The sequence below is a fragment of the Ovis aries genome, chromosome 24, assembly GCF_016772045.2.
Source record: "Ovis aries strain OAR_USU_Benz2616 breed Rambouillet chromosome 24, ARS-UI_Ramb_v3.0, whole genome shotgun sequence".
NCBI classification, from domain to species: Eukaryota; Metazoa; Chordata; class Mammalia; order Artiodactyla; family Bovidae; genus Ovis; species Ovis aries.
In genome coordinates, this window is record NC_056077.1 from 41196534 (window position 1) to 41220134 (window position 23601).

At 50.7% G+C, this 23601-nt stretch overlaps 1 protein-coding gene across 10 annotated transcripts; it reads right to left on the minus strand.

Annotated features, from left to right (window-relative positions):
- Nucleotides 1–996: 996 nt before the first annotated feature.
- CHST12 (carbohydrate sulfotransferase 12) lies at nucleotides 997–20241 on the minus strand. Of its 10 annotated transcripts, none has more exons than XM_042240582.1 (3): nucleotides 20178–20241; nucleotides 3491–3572; nucleotides 997–2761 (listed from the first exon to the last, which is right to left on the minus strand). In XM_042240582.1, exon 3 carries the CDS (start codon nucleotides 2686–2688, stop codon nucleotides 1429–1431), a length of 1260 nt encoding a protein of 419 aa, XP_042096516.1. In that variant the 5' UTR covers nucleotides 2689–2761; nucleotides 3491–3572; nucleotides 20178–20241; the 3' UTR covers nucleotides 997–1428. The 10 variants fall into 10 exon arrangements, with proteins under 10 accessions (XP_042096516.1, XP_014959755.1, XP_060262081.1 ...); XM_015104269.3 differs by having other exon boundaries at nucleotides 3487–3572; XM_060406098.1 differs by having other exon boundaries at nucleotides 3491–14399.
- Between the last annotated feature and the right edge of the window lie 3360 nt (nucleotides 20242–23601).

A 23601-nucleotide genomic window follows, 5' to 3' on the forward strand; every position in this document is an offset into this window, starting at 1 on the left:
TGTTCCCCGCCTGTAGATCCCTTTGCTCCGGGCACCACTGCTGACCATCGGGCTGGCACTGTGCCCCTGCCCCTCCGAGGGAGCTTGCTTCCCTTCAGAGGTCAGTGCCATCCCACTCAAGCCTGTGCCGGGCTGAAGTGTGCCCAGTCCCCACCGCAGCAGGGGCGTGCTGAAGGCCCGGAGACCTAAGCTATACTCTGCAGGCACAGCGCGCGCACTCGCGGTCCTGCCAGCCTCCCACCAGGACTGCAGGCTCACACACTCAAGATCTGTCGAGTGCAGACGCTGGAAGACAGGCTGTGCTTGCCCATCACCAACCAGTCGCCCAGCAGACCCTGGTCCGCCGGCGTGACGGCGCCATCACCGCGAGCAAACGCCCTCCGGGTGGTGAGCAGGACAGCCAGGTGGGATCGTCCCGGGCAGGCCCGAGGGGTGACATCTGGTTCTCATCTAACGTACTCAAGGCAAAGGCAGGGGCAAGTGCAAACCAGCAGTCTTCTTCATTAGCAGCACCACCTCCGGACGACGCATGATGAAATAATTCCCCAAAGAAAACGCCCCAGCCTTCCCTTTTCACATGGACCACCGAATCAGAGAGCTTCCCCACCGGCTCAGTGGTAGAGAACCCACCTGCCAAGCAGGAGACCCAGGTTTGATCCCTGGGGAGGGAAGCTCCCGTGGAGAAGGGAATGGCAACCCACTCCAGTGTTCCTGCCTGGAAAATCCCGACAGAGGAGCCTGGCAGGCTACAGTCCGTGAGCTCACAAGGAGTTGGACTGGGCGACTAAAACAGCTTTCACTTCTGGAGGATACGCTGCCCTTGCACACACACGGGAAGGCCTGATCTTAAACCCAAGGCCCTCCTTCCTGCTGACAACCAGGAACCCTCCCTTCCTGAAATCGAGGCCCTGAAGCCCAAGCGCGGGCCACGGCGCTGCTCGGGGCCCCTCGTGAGTGTGCTGCCCCGCCGGAAGAACCACAGAGCAGGCGGCAGGGGCAGGTGTCACCTTTTACTCCACCACTGCCTTCTCCATTTTCCATATTAAATATCTGAAATATATTAATCTTAAAAAACAATATTCACACAGTACTCAAAGAATGCAGGGAAGGAGTAAACAGCAAGTCTAGACTGCAAAACCATAGGGCATTTTACAGACTGGAGTGTGGGTGTGATCAGTTCCAGGTGTTTCCCGCGGGCTTGTCACCAGAGTACCGTGGAACCCTGCGGCCCATCACACCGGGAGAAAGACAAAGCCGTAAAAACACAGGCGCGGCAGGCCAGCGCTCCATCCCCTGGGAGACGGCCGCGGCGCCACAGGCCCTCCGTCCAGGGTGAGAGAACGACACGAGCACTCGTCCGCTTGGAGCTCGGGGTCTCCCCCGGCGCCTTCAGCCTCTGAGCAGGTTTTCGGGCTTGGGGCGGCGCCTTCAGTCTCTGAGCAGGTTTTCGGGCTTGGGGTAGCCGAAGAGAACAAAATCTGCCTCGTACAGCTTGTAGAGCTGCTGCCTCCAGGCCAGGGGGATTTTGGCAAACCAGCCTTCCTCCCAGCTGCTGGCAGTCCTGTTCCGGTAGCTCGGGGGGAACCGCAGCAGCGAGTCCACCTTGAGCAGCCGCAGCAGCTGGGCGGCGTCCTGGTCCAGGGTCTCCAGCTTCCCCACGAAGTCGTAGTCGATCTGGCAGGGGTGGCAGAGGCGGTGCGCCTGCCGCCAGTGCTCGTTGAAGGGCGCCAGCTTCTCAGTGTGCGGGTCCAGCAGGTACTGGATGAAGTCGGCGAAGGACACCTTGAGGCCGGCGCTGAAGGCCTCGCTGACGGAGGCGGGCAGGCTGGTGTGGTTGGAGTACCTCCTCAGCATGGGCACGGCGAACTTCTGGTAGAACTCCTCGTTCTCCAGCTCGAACTTGCTGCGGAAAGCCGAGATGAGGCGGACGAAGGGGTCGCGCACGAACAGGAACTTGGTGTACTTCTTCAGCTTGATCTTCATGAGGTGCCTGGAGAACTTCCCGTAGCGGCGCCAGAACTTGTTGAAGGTCAGGTGGGTGCTGGAGTTGTGCACGTACTCCCGGGGGATGTCCAGGGGGTCGCGGTAGGGCGCGCCCTGGCCCGAGAGGCTCTGGCTCAGGACGATCATCACCCGCTTCCAGTTGGTGCAGGCCACCTTGGGCACGTAGCAGTAGATGACCCCGTGCCGGTCGTCCACGATGAGGTGGTTCAGCTCGTAGTTGGGGATGTCGTCGAAGGAGCGCTCCTTGGTGGGGAACACGAAGCTGGTGTTGGCGCAGAACTCCCTCAGCACGCTCCTCCGCTCGGCCTGCCGCCCGTCCGGGTCCGGACTCTGCTGGGCAGCGTGGCTGGACCAGTCGTAGCCCCTCACGCTCTCCTCCAGGTTGCCGAGCACAGGCTTGCTGGAGGCCGGCAGGGAGGGCTGCTCCACCCTTTTACCCAAAAGGGGGCCCTGCTTCTCCCTGACGAAGCTCTCCCAAGTCTCAAGGCTGGAGGTGAAGACGTCCCCGGGCGCTGAATCGGGGCTGGGGAAGGGCTTTAGCGCGTGCGGCCTGGAGAGGGCCGTGTGCAGGCTGAAGTGGGCGGGGCCCATGTTGTCCCAGTACACGATGATCAGGAGGACCATGAAGGCGGACCCCAAGACCAGCCACAGGCGGAAGAGCCGGCTCTTGGTCATCGTGTCCATGGATGCAGGGGCCTTTCCCTGGGCCCTCTCACTTCAGCTTCCAGCAGAGGTGGGACGCCGCGCTCTGGGGAAGCTGGAAGACAACAGAGGCCAAGTGAGCGATTGAGGCCCTCTCCCAGCCTGCAGCCTGGACAGGAGGGGCTGCTTCTCTGCCTCTTCACCCTCGGTGAGCTGAGCTTTGTGGGGGGCCTGGTGGGCAGGCGTCAGCTTCCCCATGTGATGTGACCCCTTTGCCCCACCCCAAGCCCCTTCTGCTGCGTCCACACCATCCAAACACACACGTGAGCCGGGCCCTGTGGGAGGCTGAGGGAGCACGTGACCCGGGCAGGCTCCGGCCGGGGCTCAGCCTTCACCCCACAGCACTGGCGGACACTGGGGCCACCAGGAGCAGGGCTGCTCAGGAGGGAAGACACGTGAGTGCTGGGGCTTCAGCGCTGTGAGGGGCTGTCGCATGGCAGAAGGGGCAACTCCAGAAGAGAAAACCTGAAACTGAGTCAAGCCCACGGAAGGAGCGCCCAATAACCATACGTGGGCCCGGACCCAGAACGGGCTGCCTGCTAAGCCGGACGTCGGGGCGCAGAGGGATGGAGCTCATCTTGGTAAGTCCAGAGGAGAGTCCCGGCTGAGCACTCTCTGGGACAGCGCCCGGTGTACACCTCCGAGTCTACATCTCTAGTAGACTATGCACCTGGCATCCAACACATTTTCATTAGGCAGAAATTTGAGTACAATCTCTATGCACCTTTGCAGCTTTTGTTTACCCTTAATTTTTCTTTTTAATGGAAAAGTGATACATACTCACGGTAAAGACGTTGGCAGACTGCGGTGCTGGAAAAGACTCTCGGAGAGTCCCTTAGACAGCAGGGAGATCCAACCAGTCCATCCTAAAGGAAATCAACCCTGAATATTCATCAGAAGCACTGATGCTGAAGCTGAAGCTCCAATACTTTGGCCACCTGAAGCAAAGAACTGACTCACTGGGAAAGACCCTGCTGCTGGGAAAGACTGAGGGCAGGAGGAGGAGGGGTGACACAGGATGAGATGGTTGGGTGGCGTCACCGACTCGATGGACAGGAGTTTGAGTGCGCTCTGGGAAATAGCGAAGGACGGGGGGGCCTGGCGAGCTTCAGCCCATGGGGTCGCAAAGAGTTGGACACAACTTGGCGACTGAACAGCGACATGTAATTATTACACATTACACAGGTACTGGGCACACCACAAAAGTCCTGAAGCAAGACTGCTGGTGAGACATCCTGCTGTCTCTTGCACAACCGTTGCTGCAACTTTAGCTGGCTCCCTTCGAGTGGGTGTGAGTGAAACAAGCAGCAGCCACGCTGCAACAGCTTTTAACACCCTTTTAATGGCGATGGTTATAATCACACACTTTTACAACCTAACTTTAAACTAGATCACAAGTGCCCATGTCACTGAAGATTTCAAGACCTTCCCTTCCCAAGGACGCACCAGGATGAACAGTTCATAAAGATGAAGATGAAACCATATTTAAAAAAAAAAAAGTTTGCTACAGGCTGAGAAAGCAGCAAAGGGAAAGAGTAACTTAAGATGTCAGGTGATCTAAGAGACCAGTTTTCACGTTTAATACTAAGGCCGACGAACAGAGCAGAGGCGATGCGGAGCCACGGTCACATCCTGTGGCCACAGGTCGGCCGCATGTTTACGGTGCAAAGAGCCACCTGGCATGACGACCTAAATGCCTTATTTTTCAACCAAGAAGTAGTATATGTACATTAATAAATGCCAGTGTCTACAGCGTCTCTTACAAACTCTGACTCTCTATTAATAGTCGCCAGGAAAAGACACGATCGCAGTCACAAAAAAGACAAATACTGTTATTTCCACTAGCATGAGGTTCCTAAAGGGCTCAGATTCATAGAGACAGAAAGCAGAAGAGCCCGTGCCAGGGGCTGGGGAGGGGTGGCGAGTCAGTGCTCAGTGGGTACAGAGTCTGAGTCTGGGTGAGGACATGAGTTCTCAGGACGGATGGTGGTGACGGCTGCACGGGAGCGGGAGCGTGCTCATGCCACTGACTGCGCCCTGAAACGTGGCCAAGGTGAGCGTGCTCACGCCACTGAGCTGCGCCCTGAAATGTGGCCAAGGTGGTACTTTCATGCTATGCATATTTTACCGCAAAGAAAACACTGGAGGAAGAAAAGTGAATTAGAGCTGTAACGATCGACTTGGGAGGGGTTTCCAAGAGGTAATGCTGCATGAATAAGGCAAATGTCGGACAGTGGGTACAAACTAAAGCAAGGCCTAAGTATGGTCGAGAACTGTCAGAGGCTAACCTCGGAGCCTGCCGCGGGAGCCACAAGTTACTGTACAGCCTGTGTAGAAGCTCCACAGGTGACTCTACCTGCAATCTGCTTATGAAGAAAACACCAAAGTTTTAAAAATTTATAATTGGGGGTTATTGCACAAAAACAGGACAGGTCTTCCCCTTGGGACAGCAGAAACGCTGCGTCTGGTCACTCACTGGGGAGACTGGTCCAGGAGCCTTGTCTCGCCCCGGTGTCCTGCCACGTCACGGCCCCTTCCAGCCCTTCTACGCCACGGGGACGCGTGCCTACACACCAAGAGAGGCAGCGCTGATCCATGACCCCGAGGCCACGGTCCATTTTTAACATCAAGGAACAAGGGCAGTCCTCTGTGCTGTCATCTCTAACCTCAAACAAGCCACGAGAGCAGGAGTCGGGGAAACCCGACGGGCTGCGCGCACGGAATGGCCTGTGAGAGCAGGGCTCCAGGAGGAAGGACCGCAGCTGCCTTCACACACGCTCGGAGCCCGAGAACACAGCGTCTCGGAGCCGCGACGAGAGAGCAAAGGCATGAACAGGGCAGGGGCTCACACGGCGCTGCCGGCAGCAAGCCTGGCTCCTCAGAAGGCAGCGGGACATCTGGGAACTTCTGGCCCAGCAGCCTGGGCGGCTCAAGCCAGATAACCCGGGTAACGCATCCCTGTCCTCTGGGTGAGAGAGCAGAATGACGGGGAAAACCAGGCTGAGAACCGACGTGCGTGCTCAGACACTTCGGTCGCGTCCGACTCTGTGACCCCGTGGACTGTAGTCTGCCAGGCTCTTCTGCCCAGGGGACTCTCCTGGCAAGAATACTGGAGCAGGTTGCCATGCCCTCCTCCAGGGCATCTTCCTGACCCAGGGATCAAACCCGCACCTCCTGTACCTCCTGCATTACAGGAGGATTTGCTGAGCTGCTGGGGAAGCCCACTGAGAACCAGAGACTGCTTCAGAAACATGCCAGGGAACAAGTGACCTCATAAAGTAATTTCTGATTCATAAAATAAGGGCATTATTTCTGAACATAAATCTCCCAGGATTTCAAAGAGCAGTCAGCAAAAAGCCCCACCCGTTTTGAAGCAGCAGAGCAAGAAGTGCCTTCACAGAGGAGATGCTCCCTGTGAGTGCCGAGCTTTTGCCTCCAGCAACAGAAGCCACAGCAGGGCTGAGCCACAGGCTTCATCTCTGGAGGGCTGCCTTTCTACTAAAGCAGAACACTGTGGCTAGGCAGAGAGTTTCTGGGCCCAAGGGGGGCTGTGGGGCATTTCTGCTCACACAAGGCAGGGTATGACGCCAGAGCAGACGTGGCCACCCCTGGAGGCAAGCACCCCCGGCAAGCTGGCTGCCCACCTACGGCGGCTTGTCTGAAGGAGCCGCTGTGAGTCCAGGAAGACGGGGAGGTCTGTGACCGAGCTGAGGCCGGCCTCCCTCACGCTCAGGAGCGTGTCACCCCGACACACTGAAAGCGAGGGCCGCGCAGCCAGACCCACAGGCGGCCGCGTGTGAGGGCGGTTCCCACAATTCGACGGCAGAGCAGAGCAGCAGGGGCCAGCGGGGTGTGCTGGCTTCACACGCCAGCCTGACTGGGCTCTGGCTGCGCGGGCAGCCGGTCCCACACGCTGCGAGTCTGCGAGGGTGCGTCTGGATGGGGTTCGAGCTCGAATCGGTGGGCTGAGGAAAGCAGAGGGTCCTCGCCAGCCTAGGTGAGCCTCGCCCACCTTGTTGCAAGCCTGAGTAGAACGAACGGGCAAGGGCAGAGAATTCCCCGTCTCCACCCGGCTGTCTGTGAGCTGGAGCGCTGGTTTCCCGCCTTCAGACCCGGCCGAGCACTGGGACCCACGCCACTGGGCTCCTGGTTCTCAGGTCTTCAGACTCGGACGGGACCCACCAGCGGCTCCCTGGATCCGAACTTCTCAGCCTCCATGCCGAGTTTCACGGAGGGAACTCCTTGGGATAAATACACACACAGACACACACACACAGCCCTTACTGGGGTTCTGTTTCTCTGGAGAGCCCTCACTAATACACGAATGTTTGTCATTTGGACTGGGGTTTGCGGGTCTGTGTGTGTTTTTGTATTTACTACACATTACAGATACAAATGATCAAACCAGTGAGAATTAACAGTGAGTGGTAATAAACGGAAATTAATGGATCTGTTGTGGAAAGGAATGTTAAATGCAGAGAATCTCAGCCAGTATAGAGTACCCAATACAAGTATTCCATAGGGAGAAGCTGAGATTCTTTTTTTCCCCTACAGATATCCTGCTGTTTCAGCACCCTATTTGTTTAAAAGACTGTTCTTTCCTGATTAAATCACATTAGCACCTCTGCTTTTTTCCCCAAGTGAAGTTTACTGAGGTATGCTTTATACACAATAAAACGCACTCTTTTAAACTGCACAGTCTGTTTAGTCTGGGCAAATGAACACTGTGCTGAAGACACAGAACGTTCCCATCATCCCCCAAAGTTCCCACACCCTCCCCAGCATCCAGCCCCAGGCAGCTGCCGATCTGTCACCTGCCCTGTAGCCCTGCCTGTTCCAGAATGTCACAGAAATGGAATTACACAGGAAGCAAGGGCTTGTACTTGGCTTCCTTCCCTTAACAAGATGCTTTTGAGACTTGTCTAGGATGTTACTTGTGTCACAGCCGAACAGTACCTGCTATTTGGATAAACCACTATCTGTTTATCCATTTACCAACTGACGAACTTTGGAGTTAGTTCTCTTTTTTGGTTATTATGAAAAAAATTGATATCAGCTTTTTTTGCATACAGACCAGTTTTGTTTTTTTTTTAATGCTGAGACATTCAAAAAGTCAAAAGATTGTATTTAAAAATATCAAGCAGATTTTTCACTTCCTGGAGGGTTCTATAAGATCCATGACAGCAGATGTTCTAGAATAAAGCTTAGGGGTTCTGTTTAAAGATGAATCAAACTGACCATCAAAATACGATATATGACTCTTAGATGATCATTTTTCCATTAAAAATCTTACGGGCTCAAGTGATTAGAGCAAGTTTGTGGGGCACAAGGTTAATATACAAAAGTTAACCATTTTCCTATATATCAGCAATGAACAAGTGGAATTTGAAATTAAAAACACAATTCCATTTATTAGCACCTTCCCAAAATAAAATACTTACATATAAATTTAATATGTACAAGATCTCTATGAGGAAAACTGAAAAATTCTGATGAATGAAATCATCAGCAGAACTACATAAATGAAGAGATATTCCATGTGCAAACTGCTAAGGATAGGAAGACTCAATATTGTCACGGTGTCAGTTCTTCCCAGCTCCATCAACAGATTAATCCGAATCAAAATCCCAGCAAGTTCTTTGTGGACATCAACAAACTCTTCGTAAAGTTTATGCGTGGAGGCAAAAGACCCCAAGTAGCCAACAAAATACTGAAGGGGAAGAACAGAGCTGGGAGACTGACGCTGTGAGACTTCAGGACTCGCCACAAAGCTGCAGTAATCAGAAAGGGGTAGTGTCGGCAAAGAGCAGAGAACTAGGCCAGCGGGACAGGCGGGACCCAGAGACAGGCCCCATACAGGCGACTCACTGTCAGCAAAGGAGCGAAGGCAGAACAATGGAAAGGCAGCCTGCAACAGACGGTGCTGGAGCACCTGGACGTCCACACGTTAAAAAAGAATCCAGACACAGACCTTACACCCCTCACAAAAGTCACCTCAAAACGGACAGTAGACCTGAACGTGAAGTGCAACCCGGTTAAAGCTCCTAGACCTTTAAATGACCTGGCACATGGCGATGCCTTTTCGAGAACACCAAAGACACTATCCATGAATGAAATTACTGTCCACACAAAGCTCTGTACAAGAATGTTCACTGTGACTTTATTCAAAATTACTACAAACTGAAAACCACCCCGAGGTCCACCAACGGGTGAATGAATCAACAAACTGGTGTGCTCGTTTAGCAGAAAAACCACTCAACGATCAAAGAGTGAGCCACCGACTCACACATCCATACACGCAACCACCCAGACGGATCCCGCAGGTACTACACTGAACGAAAGGGCTCAGACTCGAAAGAGCACAAGCCACACGATTTCACTACCAAGTTTATAAGAGGCAAAATCAGCAACAGAAATCGCCAACCGCCATGGGACACCAAATGTGGGTGAGGGAAGCGGCCTACGCCCTTGTCTGTAAGCGTGGTTGCACAGGCGTATCTGTCACGAAGTTCACACTTGAAATGCGTGCGTTCTATTGCATGTAAATTATACCTCAATGCATTTGACTGCAAGGGGAAAAAATGTGAGCAGTCTTATTAATTCAATCTCCAAGAGTTAAAATTTTCAGCATAAACTCTATGTGACTAACCAGCTGCCACTTACTTCTACCATACAGGATACAAACACCAGCACTGAAGTACCACACACACGTTAGAGATTGGGAAGAAAAGGACAAGAATTCTGAGGCCCAGTCCAGTCTCTGCTGAGCGGCCTGGGACATTTCTTTAACTCTGAGTTTTACTTCTTTACCTATAAAACAAGAATAATCAAGGTCTTTCTGCTAACCAGAGCTACTGAGAGGATGAAAATGAGAAAATATCAGCTAAATGTTTTGTAAAATAGTAAAGCATGTTCTTTAGACTAGACCACTGGCCCTATTTATCTTTCTGTTTCATATGGCTCTCAAATATAACATTTTTATTATTAGTCATGCTATCTATCAATATCCAGTTATTAGCAGTCAAATCAGAATGTATTATTTTAATTAATTTTATAATAAAAACAACAGTAGCTAATATGCTTTCCAAAGTGCTGATATAAGGTCTGCATATCTTAAGTTATTTAATCCTCACAACAATTTTGGTAGAGTTAGGGCAAAATAGCCAGGCAAGTTGCCCAAGTGTGAACAGCTACCACTGCTCAGAGCTGACATTTGACAACTGATTTCAGAGCCTACATTCGCAACTATTACACTCTACCAGCCTCTCAGGAAATATTTAATGTGGAATTGGTTGGTTTTTCTAGGCACTCAAATTTTTATCACCTTTATTTCTGAAAGAATTCGCTTCTCCTTGTCCAAATAACCAACTTCTGGGCCTTAAATCAAATGACATGACCTTCATTAAGAAGTCCAAGAATGTTTCAAATTTCATTTATTTATGCTACTGGCAAAGAGACAGGAAACTATCTACTTCTTATCCGGCTTTGCAGACACTACATAAGGCGAATAACTCCGTGGCTCTCATCACGGCAGTCGACAGAAATCGGGAAAGTGTGTTAGTGAAATCGACATTTGCCCTCTGCACCCTCTATCGCCCAGCCCTGCAACTGATGCTCTGGTGCTGGATTAAACCCTACTGAAAGGTATATTTTCACTTCATGCCACCAGCACTGGGGGTTTACTTGCTTGTAAAATTACTTCACTTGTATTCAGTTAACCCTGAGAACTGAATCTGACAGTGTATCCAAATAAAGAGAAGTAATAAATGGTCACACTGATGAGAGCCATAGGTGGATATTCATCCCAGAAGACCTGAACCAACACTGAGCCAAACTTGGCCTTTGAAATAAACTTCCCAGAGAGCTGGCTACAGCACAGATGGCCGCCTGTTGACATGGTGTCTTCACACCTGGTGTTTGAGCCCAGGGAGAGCCTCACAAGTAGCCAGGACATTAAGGTAGGCTCTCTGGCCCCATATTCCCAAATTAGATTTCAGGTTTTCGGGAGATGGGCATCATGTCTACTATTTCTTCTGTATTCCTCACAGGACTCAAATACTTGTTGCAAGGTATTTGACTCTGGAATCCAAAGAATAACTCATTTCCCAGAGCTAAGTCAATTCAAAGAAATTATTTCAAGGGAAAATAGATAATAAATTTTACTACGATTAGCTGAAAAGCCTGATTAAGGGCTTTACCTTCTTAATATACGCAGACCCTAACCTTTCTCAGCCAGTTCTCACCTGCGTTACTGCAACAGCCTCTGACCTGGTCTCCCCGCCTCTGCTCTCATGTTCATATAATGTAGCCATGGTTATTCTGCCAAAAGGCAGGTCACGTCATGGCTCCGCTCAAACTCTCAATCACTGGGGCCCAATGTCTTTCCGTTTCCAGTCCTTACGATGGCCCACGACAAGCCCTACAGGACTGGGCTCCCACTCACATGCCTTTTACTCCCCGTCAATGGCCCTACTCAAGCCACAATGGCCTCCTTGCTGTCCACCACCGGCACCAACCAGGCTCCCACTGCCTGGACGGCTCACACCCGGGAATCCTGTGGCTCACCTCGGCACGCACCTCACCAGCAAGGGCTTCCCTGATCACTCCCCACCCTGCCAGCCCGTCCTGCATACCTGCTTCTTCTCTGTGTCATCTGTCATCGCCTAATATGAAATCAAAAGACGCTTACTCCTTGGAAGGAAAGTTATGACCAACCTAGATGGCATATTAAAAAGCAGAGACATTACTTTGCCAACAAAGATCCGTCTGGTCAAGGCTATGGTTTTCCAGGGGTCATGTATGGTTGTGAGAGTTGGACTGTGAAGAAAGCTGAGGGCCGAAGAATTGATGCTTTTGAACTGTGGTGTTGGAGCAGACTCTTGAGAGTCCCTTGGACTGCAAGGAGATCCAATCAGTCCATCCTAAAGGAGATCAGTCGTGGGCGTTCATTGGAAGGACTGATGTTGAAGCTGAAACTCCAATACTTTGGCCACTCTGGGTCGTGAAGATCTTTTTTGTACAGTTGTTCTGTGTATTCTTGCCACCTCTTCTTAATATCTTCTTAATATCTATTCATGCAAAGAGTTGACTCATTGTCAAAGACCCTGATGCTGGGAGGGATTAGAGGCAGGAGGAGAAGGGGATGCAGAGGATGAGATGGCTGGATGGCATCACCGACTCAATGGACATGAGTTTGAGTGAACTCTGGGAGTTGGTGATGGACAGAGAGGCCTGGCGTGCTGCAATTCATGGGGCTGCAAAGAGTCGGACACGACTGAGTGACTGAACTGAACTGAACTGAATATTAAATATGATCTCTGTTCATTTCCAAGGCAAACCATATCACGGTAATCCAAGTCTATGCCCCGACCAGTAACGCTGAAGAAGCTGAACAGTTCTATGAAGACCTACAAGACCTTCTAGAACTAATACCCAAAAGAGATGTCCTTTTCATTATAGGGGACTGGAATGCAAAAGTAGGAAGTCAAGAAACACCTGGAGTAACAGGCAAATTTGGCCTTGGAGTACCGAATGAAGCAGGGCAACGGATAATAGAGTTCTGCCAAGAGAACGCACTGGTCGTAGCAAACACCCTCTTCCAACAACACAAGAGAAGACTCTACACATGGACATCACCAGATGGTCAACACCGAAATCAGACTGATTATATTCTTTGCAGCCAAAGATGGAGAAGCTCTATACAGTCAGCAAAAACAAGACCAGGGGCTGACTGTGGCTCGGATCATGAATTCCTTATTGCCAAAACCAGACTGAAATTGAAGACAGTAGAGAAAACCACTAGGCCATTCAGGTATAACCTAAATCAAATCCCTTATGACTATACAGTGCAAGTGAGAAATAGATTTAAGGGCCTAGATCTGATAGATAGAGTGTCTGATGAACTACGGAATGAGGTTCGTGACACTGTACAGGAGACAGGGATCAAGACCATCCCCAAGAAAAAGAAATCCAAAAAAGCAAAATGGCTGTCTGAGGAGGCCTTACAAATAGCTGTGAAAAGAAGGGAAGCAAAAAGCAAAGGGGAAAAGGAAAGATATACCCATCTGAATGCAGAGTTCCAAAGAATAGCAAGGAGAGATAAGAAAGCCTTTCTCAGCGATCAATGCAAAGAAACAGAGGAAAACAATAGAATGGGGAAAAACTAGAGATCTCTTCAAGAAAACTAGAGATACCAAGGTAACATTTCATGCAAAGATGGGCTCAATAAAGGACAGAAATGGTATAGACCTAACAGAAGAATATGATATTAAGAAGAGGTAGCAAGAATACACAGAACAACTGTACAAAAAAGATCTTCACAACCCAGATAATCATGATGATGTGATCACTCACCTAGAGCCAGGCATCCTGGAATGTGAAGTCAAGTGGGCCTTAGAAAGCATCACTATGAACAAAGCTAGTGGAGGTGATGGAATTCCAGGTGAGCTGTTTCAAATCTTGAAAGACGATGCTGTGAAAGTGCGGCACTCAATATGCCAGCAAATTTGGAAAACTCAGCAGTGGCCACAGGACTGGAAAAGGTCAGTTTTCATTCCAATCCCAAAGAAAGGCAATCCCAAAGAATGCTCAAACTACCACACAATTGCACTCATCTCACATGCTAGTAAAGTAATGCTCAAAATTCTCCAAGCCAGGCTTCAGCAATATGTGAACCGTGAACTTCCAGGTGTTCAAGCTGGTTTTAGAAAAGGCAGAGGAACCAGAGATCAAATTGCCAACATCTGCTGGATCATGGAAAAAGCAAGAGAGTTCCAGAAAACATCTATTTCTGCTTTATTGACTATGCCAAAGCCTTTAACTGTGTGGATCACAATTAACTGTGGAAAATTCTGAAAGAGATCGGCATACCAGACCACCTGACCTGCCTCTTGAGAAACCTGTATGCAGGTCAGGAGGCAACAGTTAGAACTGGACATGGAACTGTTAACAGACTGGTTCCAAATAGGAAAAGGAGTACGTCAAGGCTGTATATTGTCACCCTGCTTATTTAACTTATGTGCAGAGTACATCATGAGAAACGCTGGGCTGGAGGAAGCACAAGCTGGAATCAAGACTGCTGGGAGAAATATCAATAACCTCAGATATGCAGATGACACTACCCTTATGGCAGAAAGTGAAGAAGAACTAAAGAGCCTCTTGATGAAAGTGAAAGAGGAGAGTGAAAAAGTTGGCTTAAAGTTCAACATTCAGAAAACTAAGATCATGGCATCTGGTCCCATCACTTCATGGCAAATAGATGGGGAAACTGTGGAAACAGTGGCTGACTTTATTTTTCTGGGCTCCAAAATCACTGCAGATGGTGACTGCAGCCATGAAACTAAAAGACGCTTACTCCTTGGAAGGAAAGTTATGACCAACCTAGACAGCATATTAAAAAGCAGAGACATTACTTTGCCAACAAAGGTCTGTCTAGTCTAGGCTGTTTTTTCCAGTGGTCATGTATGGATGTGAGAGTTGGACTGTGAAGAAGGCTGAGCACAGAAGAATTGATGCTTTTGACCTGTGGTGTTGCAGAAGACTCTTGAGAGTCCCTTGGACTGCAAGGAGATCCAACCAGTCCATTCTGAAGGAGATCAGTCGTGGGCGTTCATTGGAAGGACTGATGTTGAAGCTGAAACTCCAATCCTTTGGCCACCTGATGGGAAGAGCTGTCTCATTTGAAGACCCTGATGCTGGGAAAGATTGAGGGCAGGAGGAGAAGGGGATGACAGAGGATGAGATGGTTGGATGGCACCACCGACTCGATGGACATGGGTCTGGGTGGACTCCTGGAGTTGGTGATGGACAGGGAGGCCTGGCGTGCTGCGGTTCATGGGGTCACAAGGAGTCAGACACGACTGAGGGACTGAACTGAACTGAATGTTAAATAGTCACTAGTATTTTGCTTACTGTCTATCTGTACTAGAATTTAAACTTTAGAAGGGAGCTACTTGACCCTTCAAAGTTTGTCACAGTTGTAGCCTCAAGGCTATGAACAGTGCTAGGAATACAATAGGTGCTCAATAAAGAGTTCTTATGCTAACAAAAATAGATAAACATGACTGACCCTGATTTCATAATTTCTGAAACTCAGTGATAAGTAAAGAAGAGCTAATAATACTATCATTTCTACTTCTGGATGTATTCTAAATTCCCTTTGTTGTTTTCAGTCGCTAAGTGCTATCTGACTGTTGACTGCAGCATGCCAGGCTTGCCTGTCCTTCACTATCTCCCGGAGTTTGCTCAGATTCACGGATCACAGCCTCGTCATGGCGAAGGGGCTTGCATAACTCAGTGAAGCAACAAGCCATGCTGTGCAAGTCCACCCAAGATGGACAGGTGATAGCGAAGAGTTCTGCCAAAACGTGACCCACTGGAGGAGGGAATGGCAAACCACTCCAGTATTCTTGCCACAAGAACCCCATGAATAAAATTCCTTAACAAGTTAAAAGAAAAAAGCTAAAGAAAGCACCAAGTCTCTGATATGTGACCGCAGCCAAGAGACAGGACACTGAGGACAGTAACAATAATGGAGAGGAAATAAGAAGAAGTAAACTCTCCCCATAAGAAAGAGCCTGGTGAGTGATCCAGCTGCACACAGAACACCAAGCGCCTGGCCTCTTCTTTCATTAGAGCAGGAAGCTTACCGCTTTGTCTTTATTTTGATCAATGTTATGTATGTATGTTAAGGGATGACATCATCGCCAGAGTTCACTATACACACAGCCCCCAGTCCCTCTTTCCTGTTGCCCGTCTCCCTCTTTCTGCCCCATTCTTATTTGTTTTTGGCCATGCGGCATGTGCTATCACGGTTCCTCGGCCAGGGATCAAACCCGTACCCCTGCAACGGAAGCACAGAGTCTTAATCACTGGACTGTCAAGGAAGCCCCTCCCTCATTCTTAGCGGTCTCTTTCGGTGTTGCCACCTGCCTCTAAGTAATTGCCCTGGGCGATAACCGAATAGTTCAGCTGGGGTATCATCCACTGATTTCCCCAAATAGTGGCAAGCGGCAGGCAGAAATGTGGTCTTTCTTTCCCCCATCAGCCCTTCAAACAACCATGCCACGCTCATCTCCACGCCTCCCCCAGACAGGCATATCATCATTTTAATGAGCGCGATATTCAATGTTTACATAAATTATTACCGTTGCGCAAAGGCTATTCACAGCAAAGCCTTGCAGTACACCATAATTATTTTTCTTTCCTGCACAACGGCTTATTTTCCCTGGAACTTGTTAATCCTCTCCTGCTTTCGTCTGCTTTGTTTTCTATGTACTCATCACTGCTACAGCCCCAACTCTGCCAACTGTCGAAATCTCCTCTCCAGATGCTTCAGAGCACCAGGGACTCCGTCTTTCATCTTCCCCGAAAAACCCCTTTGAGGAAACATCGAGGCTCAAGTCATGAGATACCTGCCCTCCCTACCCAGTGCCTGGTTTGGCTGGCATCCCAGCTTCTCCACCTACCCAGCAGAGTCTTTTCACCTTTCCTCTGAGGATAATTCTGTCTCTTCTAGTTCTGACTTTCCAGATTCCCCACCTTATTCTGGGAAAGTACGCTTGCCAGTCATGAGAGACATTTTTTTGGAGCAAGTGTGAAAATATCTTTATTCTACCCTTCTTTGCCTGATTTTAGAATTCAAGGTAAAACATTTTCCTTCAGAATTTTGAAAGCAATGCTCTCTTGCCTCCTAGCTTCCAATGCTCCTGTAGATGGTTCCCAAGCCATTCTGCTCCATGCTGTGATAACCCGTTGGTGGCCTTTGTTCTTTCTCTAGAAGCTAACACAATCTTCTTAGTCCAGAGTTCTGAAAGTTCACAGCAGTGTGCCTTGGAGAGAGCGTGCATGGTTCTCTCTCCATGTGAACTCTCACCATGGAAATTCTGAAACACATTACCTTTGGATGCACATTCAATAAACTCCTTGCTTCCAAACTCTCACTAGTCACTACCAGAAATTCAGTATTACTCTACACAAACTTGCTCCCCACACTCTGAATATCCAAACTGGGAACTGAACAGACGAGGTGAGTGGCAGATACCTGCATTTTCGTCTGTGGTGCTGGTCGCTCAGGGGGCCCCTTCAAAGGAGGAAGTTTTGGTTTTAGGATTTACCTTATAATTTTGTGGATGATTTTATCCCATTTTATTTCTTGCTGAAACTCTCATTATGTAAACTGCCTAATCTGATCATTTAATTTTCTTTTTCTTTCATTTTCCATCTCTTTGTTGTTGTTCTATTTCCTGAGCTGTCAACTTCTTCTTCACCTACTGAGTTTTTTATTTCTTCCACTGTATTTATACACGAGTCATCTTTTTGGATTTCTGAATGCTCCTTTAAAACAAAAAAATCCTCAATCCTCTGTGGTGACCTTTTCCTAAATGGAAAGGAAATCCAAGGAAAGAGGGGATATATGTACAAGTGTGGCTGACTCCCTTTGCTGTACAGCAGAAACACATCACTGTAAGGCAACTATACTCCAATAAGATACATAAAAAGAGAGCATGTTAACGCTCTCTATCTTCCCAATCAGAGGTTTCGTCACTTGTCCCTGGTTATCCAGTCCTATTTAAGGGGAAGGGGATTAAAAGAACCCAGAAGCTTTGGACTCTAGAAGGGAGTTATTATTATTAACTATGAGCTTCGTCAGTGAGTGATCCGACTGGGCCTCCTTACTGTGGACCTTATCGTCATTATTTTTAGATCCTTTCTCAGGCTACGCACTTTCCCCCGAGATTCTTCCACTCTCCTGCCTGGAAGGAGAAGTACCAATGGACAGTATTCTGGGAGCCACGCAGGCTGCATCTACTTCATTCTCTTGTGTTCTGTGCAGCAGTCCACCCCTTCTCCCCCATTCAACTGCACCGTGTTTCCTATTCCTCTCTGAAACTCAGGTCTCTAAGCAGCGACAGAAACCACCACCTTGGTTAAGTACAGGAAGTGCTGAGTTACTGAGTCAGTTATCATTAAGCACATCTGCTGGCAAATGACTGGTGAACAATGAGCCTGGCTGCAGCCACAGACCCACTAAGTACTGTGAAAAGAGCCACTCCTCTCTGAAGAAAAAGAGAAACAATCTAAAAATGGAAACTGAAGATGTTAGTTAAAAAAAAGTACAAACTAGCAGCATTTGTTTCAGTATTATCAATATCCTGTTTCTCTTATCCAGGAATGGCACTTCAACCTGAGACCTTTCTGGATGAGAGCCACTCACTAGCCTTAGTGACTATGCAGTGATGACCGGAAGCTACATTTCCTCTGTCAACCATCCAACGTGCTCCTCTTCTGCCATCGACCCCTTTCCTGCTGGCATTCCCCAGGATTCCCTCCCAGGGCACATTCTTTCTCTCCAAGAGTACTTCTCACCCAGGATGGCCCACAAATACTGTAAGTTTCTAAAAATCAAATGCATTTTAGCCCCTCCCTTCTCTACATTTGCTCCAGCATTCCCTGGCTCAGGTACCAGCCCTCCTCAGCACCCACGTGAGACATCCTGGTTCCTTCCGCCTTTTTCCTTTCCCTCTCACCACATCCCCCAGAGTGCAGTAGCACTGCGGACTCTCCTGCTTCTTTCAAGCCGACGCCCTTCCTTCTCAGCCACTGTTCTGACCCACGCCCCCTATAACTGTCCCCAATTCAGTCTCCATCTCCTGATACCCTGGACCCATTCCTCTGTTCTCACAAGGATTACTCTCTAAAACACACCTTTCACATTCCACCCCAAACCTTGACTACCCCTCACCAAGAGGATAAAGTCCAAGCTCCCTGGCAAAGCACTCAAGACCCTTCGATCAGAAACCTCTTCCTGGCCTTAGCTTGCATTTCAATCCTCAAACCCCATCCTCCAATCAACACAGGGACGCACTGCTCCCTCCCCTCAAACATTCCATTCACTTCCTCATTTCCACACACCCTGGAATGTTCTCCCCAAACTTCACTCATCTCTCAAGGCCCAACTCATGTCACCTCCACTATGGAAAACTTCTGCAACACCTAACAACGAGTTTAGCTGCTCCCTCTTTCTTCGCACTTTGTAAACACCTAGATGACAACACTAATCACAGGGTATTATAGTCAGGCTAACCATATTACCAGCTTCTAGCCCTACTTGGCAGCTTACAAAGGAGGAGAGGCTCACTGTTTGCTCAGATGATGAAGTAGGTGCACATTGAGTGACAGCGAACAGCACTGCTGGCTTGAAAACACCAGCCCAAAGTCTTATAGACCATCTGGCACGAAAGTGAAACACCCATGCATTTCCATGCAGGCACTCTCTAAATTCTCAGCAGTGCTACCTTCAGGCAACGATTTCCTAGGTGTCAGCTGACACTGAGGTGGCAGTGTTGCAGTATACAAGTGTATCAAATCAACACTCTGCACATCTTAAACTCACACAATGCTACATCAATTATACTTCAGTTTTAAGAAAATCTTCCTAGTATCTCCTTTTTCACCCTGACACCAGCCCTGTCTCACATTCCCAACACCAGATGTTCACAGAGAAGGGCTAGACTGTGTCCTGGTTTGGGGGCAGGTGAGGACAAACTGAGCTGTTTCTCAGCTGCCCCCTGCCTGGACCCACACATTAGGGGACAGTCTCCTTAGAGAGGCGCTTGCATCGACTCTCCCCCAATCCACTTTCTCATTCATCCTGGGTCTCCCGAGTCTCTCCGGCGTCGAATCATAAAATAAATAATCCAATAATCACAGGAACACTATGGCTTGTTGTGCTCCGCGCCAGACGGAACCTCGGCTCCAGCCAAAGGCTCGCCGGAGATGTCTTGGTGGCTGCGAGCCCAAGTGGAAGATATAAGTCCTACTGTTCGCGACTAATACATGGCTTCCTCGCGCTGCTTCTGGAGCAAAGGCTCATCTGAGTGGTGCTCTTCCAGGGCGCGCCCGCCTCGGCCAGGGCTGCAGTTCAGGCCGGCGGTCAGCGGCACGGGGGAATGCCCGCGGCCTCGGGCGGCCCGGGGCACCGGGCGGGGCCCCTCTGCAAGAGGCCGGTGGGGGGACGCGTGCGCCCGGGCCGCCCGGCCCCGCGCCGGAGCCCCGAGCGCCTGCTCCCGCTCCACGCTCCCGACCAGCCCGAGGGGGAAGCCAAGACCCCCCGGCCGCCGCCGCCGCCGGCCCCCTGCAGGCTCGATGCCCGGCGGCCAAAACGGGCGGGGACCAGCCCCGACGGCGGGAGCGGCCCGGCCGCGAGCTCCAGCGCCCGGTGCAGGTCTCCCTCACGCCCGCAGGACGGGGGCTCAGAGACGCTGCGAGCCCGGCCAAGGTCACACAGCGCCGGCGCGGGGGCTCGGCCCGGGGCTGCGCCGGACCTGCCCCGGCGGCCGAGGGGGCAGGACCCGCCCCGGTTGGCCGGCGCCGCCCCGGCCCCGCGCCCCTCGCCTCACCGCACCCTGCACCCCTCATCTCGCCGCGCGCCTCACCTCGCGCGCCCCGCACGTCCCCTCGCATCACCTCACCTCGCGCCGCAGCTCGCGCCTCCAACGCCTCGCGACCGCCGGCGCCTCTCGAGGCCGCCCCTCCACCGGCCCCGCCCCCTGCCCCTCCTCTCGCGAGAAGTCACGGCCGCGGAGGGGCCGGGGAGGCCGAGTCGCACCCCCACGCAATGCGCCTGCGCCTTCCCCACCGCCCCCGGGCCTCCCCAGCCCCTGCCATGTGGCGCAGTATTTACGGCTCGGAGCGACCCCGCCCCCGGCCGCCGGGAGCCCCGCCCCCTTCCCAGCAGCCAATCCTGTGCGGCCGGGCGCTGGAGGCCCGCGCGCAGCTGCAGCCGCTCGGGTACACCGGGCCCGCACCTGCTGTCTCCGGGGCCGGCTCGCGAGCAGCGACTGCCTGCAGAGCATGCTTATGCCAGGCCCTGTGTGGCCTTGAGCAAGGGACTGAACCTCTGTCTGTGATTGTCTCCAAGTACATCAGTAGGGCCGCGACTTCGTCCTGCAGGGAGCTAACAAGACTCAGATGTATGGTGCTGAGCGAGGTGCCTCCCCTCGTGGTTCTTACTGTTTTGTTTTCTTTTGAGGTAAAAATGCACATGACATATTGCCTCTAACCATGTTTAGTGTACCACGGGGCAGTAAGTGCATTGCTGTTTCGTGCAACCGTTTCCACTGTTTGTCCCCAAGACCCTGCGGTCAGTTCATGGTTCCTCCGGTGAATGAGTTGCCTTCTGATGAAGCCATGTCTCATCCAGTCACGCGGCCGGGGGGTCCTGCTGCTGGGCCCTGGAGGCGGGGGAGTGAAGGAGACAGGAAGGTCTCTTATTTACATATTATTTGTTTGTTTATTTTTGGCTGTGCCGGATCGTCTTGCTGTGAGGGTTTCCCTGGCCGCGGTCGAGGGGGGCGCTAACTCTTCAATGCCGTGCGTGGGCTTGTCACTGCGGTGGCTTCTTGAGCTGTGGAGCCCTGGCTCTAGGGGAGAGGACTTCAGTGGGTGCAGCACGGTGGGCTCAGTAGTTGCGGCCCCTGGACTCTAGAGCACGGGCTATAAGCCCCTGAGTGGTGGCTTACCGGCTTAGTGGCTCGGCGGCATGTGGGATCTTCCCAGATCGGAGGTGGAACCGGTGTCTCCTGCTTTGGCAGGAGGATTCTTTACCACTGAGCCACCAGGAAAGCCCAGGCCTGCCCTGTTTGAAAAACAAAAACCAGACTGAGACTTCTACTCCTGCAGCTAGCCTCTTCTCAGCTCATCTCTCAAAGCAGGGGTCTCTGCACACCCTCCATTTCCCTTCATCCTACTCTCTGGAAGAAGGTTTCCTCCAGGAGGCAGGCACCAGCCAGGCAAGCGGGGAGCACTCGGGGAGATGCAGAGAACCTGGTTCTGTTGCATTCCTGCAGTCAGTCAGGAGGTGACGGGTCATTTTATCAACAGGGTTCAAAACTTAGAGATGTTACCTCTGTCTCATCTGTGTTAGCTTCCTGTGGTTGCCAGAACAAAGCACCACAGAAAACAGAGATTTAATCTCTCTTGGCCTGAAAGCTGGAAGTCGGAGATCAAGATGTCGACAGGGTGAGTTCCTTGCCTTATAGACGCTGTCTTCTCTGTGTCTCTTCACATTAACTTCCCTCTGTGTGTGTCAGTCTCTGCATTTAAATTTCCCCTTTTAATAAGGACAGTCACATTGAATTAGTGCCACCCTAATGACTTAATTTTAACTAGACTTCTTCTAGATACGAGGGGTTAGTTAGGACTTTTAGGTATCTTTGTTGCTGCTGCTGCTGCCAAGTTGCTTCAGTCGTGTCCGACTCTGTGCGACCCCATAGACGGCAGCCCACCAGGCTCCCCCGTCCCTGGGATTCTCCAGGCAAGAACACTGGAGTGGGTTGCCATTTCCTTCTCCAATGCATGAAAGTGAAAAGTGAAAGTGAAGTTGCTCAGTCATGTCCGACTCTTCGAGACCCCATGGACTGCAGCCCACCAGGCTCCTCCGCCCATGGGATTTTCCAGGCAAGAGTACTGGAGTGGGTGAGAGGGACAAAATTTAGCCCATACCAGAATTTATCAAAAATTACAGAGTAAGCTGACTTAAAATGCTACTTCCTGTTATGTATCTATTACAGTGATTAAAGCTAATTTTTAAACGTTACAATACTGCATGCTGGCCAGGATGCAGAGCAGCTGGAACTCCCCTGCGTTGCTGGTGGGAATGCAAAATGGCTCGACGGCTTTGAAAACCAGTTTGGCGGTTTTAAACACGAATCTACCATACAACCCAGCAAACCCCACTCCTAGGTATTTACCTAAGAAAAATGAAGGCTTATATTTGTCCAAAAACTGTATGCGAGTGTCTTTTTGTGGCTTTACTCATCATTGCCCCAAACTGGGAACGACCCCCATACCTTTGATGGGCAGGTGAACAGACAAACTGGGGCTCAGTTCCTCACGCTGGAATGCACATCAGCAATAAAAGGACCAACACGTCTGCAGACACACGCACGACCTCAGGTACTTCGTGCTGAGCAAAAGAAGCCTACGGTGTGAGTCCATTAAGATGACACTCTGAAAAGGCAAGGTTAAAGCGACAGGCACTGTGTGGAGTCTGGGGTCAGAAGAGGGGCAGCTGCGAGGGGCCATGAGGAAGTGCCGGGGGCGTTAGAATTGTTCTGTATCCAGTGTTGGAGGTGGTTACCTGACCAAATGCACTTGTTAACGCTCCCAAAACTCAACACTTGAAAGGAGGCATCTTGTCTTACATATAAATTATACCTCCATTAAAAACACTTTTAAAATGTAATTTCCCTGCAGCCAAGATCTTGCTAGTTATGAAGAAGTGATGCATGAGGGAGATGAAATCGTTTATCCAGAGGACCTGCATTTGGAGGCACTCAACTGATGTTTTTCCACAAGGCCAGCGATTCCCAATGTATCCCCTGAAATGGGGGCCTGCAGGGAGGGCCTGGGTGCCCCTTTGATAAGATTAAAGGGTCTCTGGTCAGAGAGGAATGGGATACAGTTTTAAATGTTTAATTACAGGCAGACTTCTCAGAGCCTTTGCCAGGATAAAGCTGTTGTGAATTGTAGAGAATTTCCCCACGAATTAGCCAGGCTTGGTCCCAGGGGGTGTTGGTAAAGGTCTGTTTGAACTGAGTAGATGTTCAGGGCCCAGGAACCAGAATCTCACACTGATAAAGGCTTCTTGGGATGGTGAGCAGAGCAGCATGGTTGCTGGGTGGGTGTGAGGGACTCAGGCTTAGGAGCAGGGCGAGGGTCTCGGCTGACTGGACCTGGAGCTGAGATTAGGACCTTCCTTCCTAATGGGTTGTGAGGAGGAGCAAATTCAGAATGGGAGCAGGCCCCCTTCTGGGGAACTGGAAGGTGTTGAAACCAGATAGAAGAGCTGGCTGCACAACGCAGTGAATGCGCTGAGTCCCACAGAAGCGTGCC

What these genes read in the sequence shown, in the direction of transcription:
- CHST12 (XM_015104270.3), bottom strand. Translation starts at nt 2,688, where the DNA reads ATGGACACGATGACCAAGAGCCGGCTCTTCCGCCTGTGGCTGGTCTTG.